This window comes from Geospiza fortis, unplaced genomic scaffold, assembly GCF_000277835.1.
Source record: "Geospiza fortis unplaced genomic scaffold, GeoFor_1.0 scaffold884, whole genome shotgun sequence".
NCBI lineage: Eukaryota > Metazoa > Chordata > Aves > Passeriformes > Thraupidae > Geospiza > Geospiza fortis.
The window spans coordinates 338,348-341,382 of NW_005054642.1; the positions used below are offsets into that span (position 1 = coordinate 338,348).

General features: G+C 41.3%; 1 protein-coding gene across 1 annotated transcript; it reads right to left on the reverse strand.

Moving 5' to 3' along the window:
- Nucleotides 1–1,015: 1,015 nt before the first annotated feature.
- On the reverse strand, nt 1,016–2,135 carry LOC102037516 (taste receptor type 2 member 9-like). The gene is made up of 2 exons (XM_005430504.1): nt 2,058–2,135; nt 1,016–1,891 (listed from the first exon to the last, which is right to left on the reverse strand). The coding sequence occupies exons 1-2, from the start codon at nt 2,133–2,135 to the stop codon at nt 1,016–1,018; spliced, it is 954 nt and encodes a 317-aa protein (XP_005430561.1).
- Between the last annotated feature and the right edge of the window lie 900 nt (nt 2,136–3,035).

Genomic DNA, 3,035 nt, shown 5'->3' on the forward strand with positions numbered 1-3,035 from the left:
AGTATAGAAATTTGGGAGAAAATAAAGCCCTTGCTGGTCCTCAGTGATCAAAAGGTATGGGTGCAGCTCAGTTAAATTTCTGATTATGGCAAATTCAACATTTAAGTCTTGTTATGTTTAATAAGAACTTCAGAGACACAGAATCACAACTCATGCATTTTATTGTAGGAGTACAAATTTGGAATTGCCACTAATAAATACACTCACTGGACTAGCTCTAAATATATTTAGGAAAAAAAGAAGAAAAACAGAAGAGTAGTGGGTAATTCATTAAGGTCAACTTCACCACCAGGTAGGCCTATGAACAGAATTTCACCAGGGTACAATCTGACACAGTTGGAAGAGCAAATCTTAAGCAAGAGATGTTCCCTGCTTTCGGGAGGAGAGCAAAGCAATCCTGCTGTCCTGTCTGCACAGTGGGATCATGGTCTCATCCTCTGCCAGGGAGGGTTTGAAATGCCAAATTGATAGATTTGGGAGAAATGCAGTTTTATAAAATACAGCTGCAGTCAAAATACCTCCTTGCTGCCATGGTGAATGGTGGTGGGCAGCCAGCTGCTGTGGAGATGAGGGATACCCAGGATTGTGATTGCAAAGGCTGTGAGTCTTGGGCAGGGGCCGAACACTTAATTAGCATCACTCCCTCTTCCACTGGGCTCAGGGAGAGGTAAAGGAGCTCTGCCTGATGATCCATCACCCCACCAGCAGACTCTCATGCCCACATGAATCCCTTCACCACACAGGGGCTTAGGCATTGTTCCTACCATCAGGGCTAATTGACTTTGTTAATAAAAAATATATATCTCAAAGTTTTAGCTAAATCTAAATATGATAATAATGTATTTAGCTCACAATAATTTAGCTCAAACTCTACAAATGAAGTTTTCATAACTTGGATGTTGAAGAGTGAACATCAGTATCATCTACACTGCCTGGAGAGCTGCATCAGAAATTAAATTACTTATTTTCTACTGTTTTCAACATTTTTCATGGACTCCATCTGTTATCGCAATTCCTACTTGATGAAAAACTCACACTTCACACAGGAGATAATCTTCAGCATTGCTTTTCTGAGCTTGGGACTACTGAAAATCAGAATAAGGGAATGAACGCCTGGAAAAGCACACAGATATATGTATAAAAGGAGTGTCATGATATTTTCTTTCTTCGTGGCATAAATTATTGTCAAGACCAAACATACAAAGTTGATGCTGTACATCACTAAGAAGGAGAGGACAGATTTCATGGCTCTGATGTGGGCATCCATGCTGAGGTCCTTCATGGAGCTTGTCTGCATGGTGCGCTTGTGTCTCCAGAGAGAAAAGAGAAGGAAAACAGCAGCAAAGGTGACTACCAGGAATGAAGCAGCAAATACGAAACCAGAGAGTAAAAAAGTAGATAAAAGATGCATATCCTTTCTGATAGTTACTTCCCAAAAATTTCCTGGGCAGGTGGAAGTGTTGTTGTTCCTCTGGAGAGTTTCAGAGAGGTCAGCGATAATGATGCTGATAGCCAAGGCTAAAATCTCTGACCCCAACAAGAACCAGGGCACCATCCTGTCAATTTTTACTTTCAGGTAGATGAAGAAGCTGTTCCTGAAATTGGCAATTTTTATGCAGTAGAAACCACAAAGACAGGCTGAGACCCACAAGTTGGAATAATTAAAAAAGGTTACCAAAGATCTAATTAGTTGACGTATGGTTGGAACATGAAGAAAATCGGGATAAATCATTGAAAGGAAGCGATATATCCATGTGAAGCACAAATATGAACACCTGGAGCATCCCAGCAGCAGCAAGATCTTCTCATTAGAGTTCAGGGTTTTCTTTTTGACCCAGGCAATGCAAAGCACACAAACAATGAAAGCATTTATCCACATGCCCACAAACACCTCCAGGGTGATGATGGCCACAGTTGTGGCCCCATAGGAAGTGACATTGAAATGCTGTGGAGAGTGACAACAAGATCTTCTCATTAGAGTTCAGGGTTTTCTTTTTGACCCAGGCAATGCAAAGCACACAAACAATGAAAGCATTTATCCACATGCCCACAAACACCTCCAGGGTGATGATGGCCACAGTTGTGGCCCCATAGGAAGTGACATTGAAATACTGTGTAGGGTGACAAGCTTCCATGGTGCAAGGCTGCTGCTGGGGGCGATTTTGGTGTCGCTGCTGTGGGCAGCAGGGCAGGTGCAGGGATGTAAATGTGCTGGGTATCCCCTTACCCGGCGCCAGTGTCACTCTTGACTATTTGAATGTTGGTTTGGGGGGGCTGTGCTGGGTGACACAAAGAGCAGAGATGTTTTTCTGCGCTGGGGAGTGTTTTGATGTTTAGGTTGATCCCTGTTTGATCAGTGTCAGGCTTCAGGATCTGGGTTCTTCTGTCCCTTTTTCACCAATGATGATCACTCAGAGTGGGGTTTGCACTGAGCAAAGCACATCCAGGGCAGTGAGATGAGTGATTAAGTCAGGGAATCCTATTCTCAAAAACATTCATATTGATCTGCTCTACCCTTTTTGTCTTTTCTCTTCCTAATAGTCTGAGCTCAGTACAGGCCAGGGCAATTTGTAGATATTTTCTCCGTGAAGTATTTCAGGGCAGAATCTTTGTTGCCATCTGATTTTAGACACTATTTTAAGTTTTGATTTATACAGGACTAAAAATAAATATTAAATTGCTTTTTAGATCAAATGTATCTGTCCTGTTTTACTGGCCCTGACCTCTAAGTTGACAACATTTCAGATTACATTATAACATGCCATAAAATTTTCCAGTGGTACCTGAACAATGCCCTGAATGTCTATAAGCCTGCTTTTTGTCTCAGCATTATCAGTTTATCTAATAAAATATTATCTTTCTATGACCTTTGCCAAAATTACTCCTGTCAGGGAGTTTCGCTAACGGCCTTCTGCTCTTTCATCCAGGCAGATATTTTTATATATGCTCCTATTTTTACTGTACACTTATTCATCTTTTCTATCTTGAATTATAGGTATTTGTAATACTTTAAAAGCAGAGCAACTGCTGTTGTT

Bases quoted from the DNA above. Each gene is read 5' to 3' on its own strand.
- LOC102037516 (XM_005430504.1), bottom strand. From the start codon at position 2,135: ATGGAAGCTTGTCACCCTACACAGTATTTCAATGTCACTTCCTATGGG. The intron at 1,892-2,057 runs GTGTTTGTGGGC...ATCACCCTGGAG, and splicing joins TGGCCATCATCACCCTGGAG to GTGTTTGTGGGCATGTGGAT.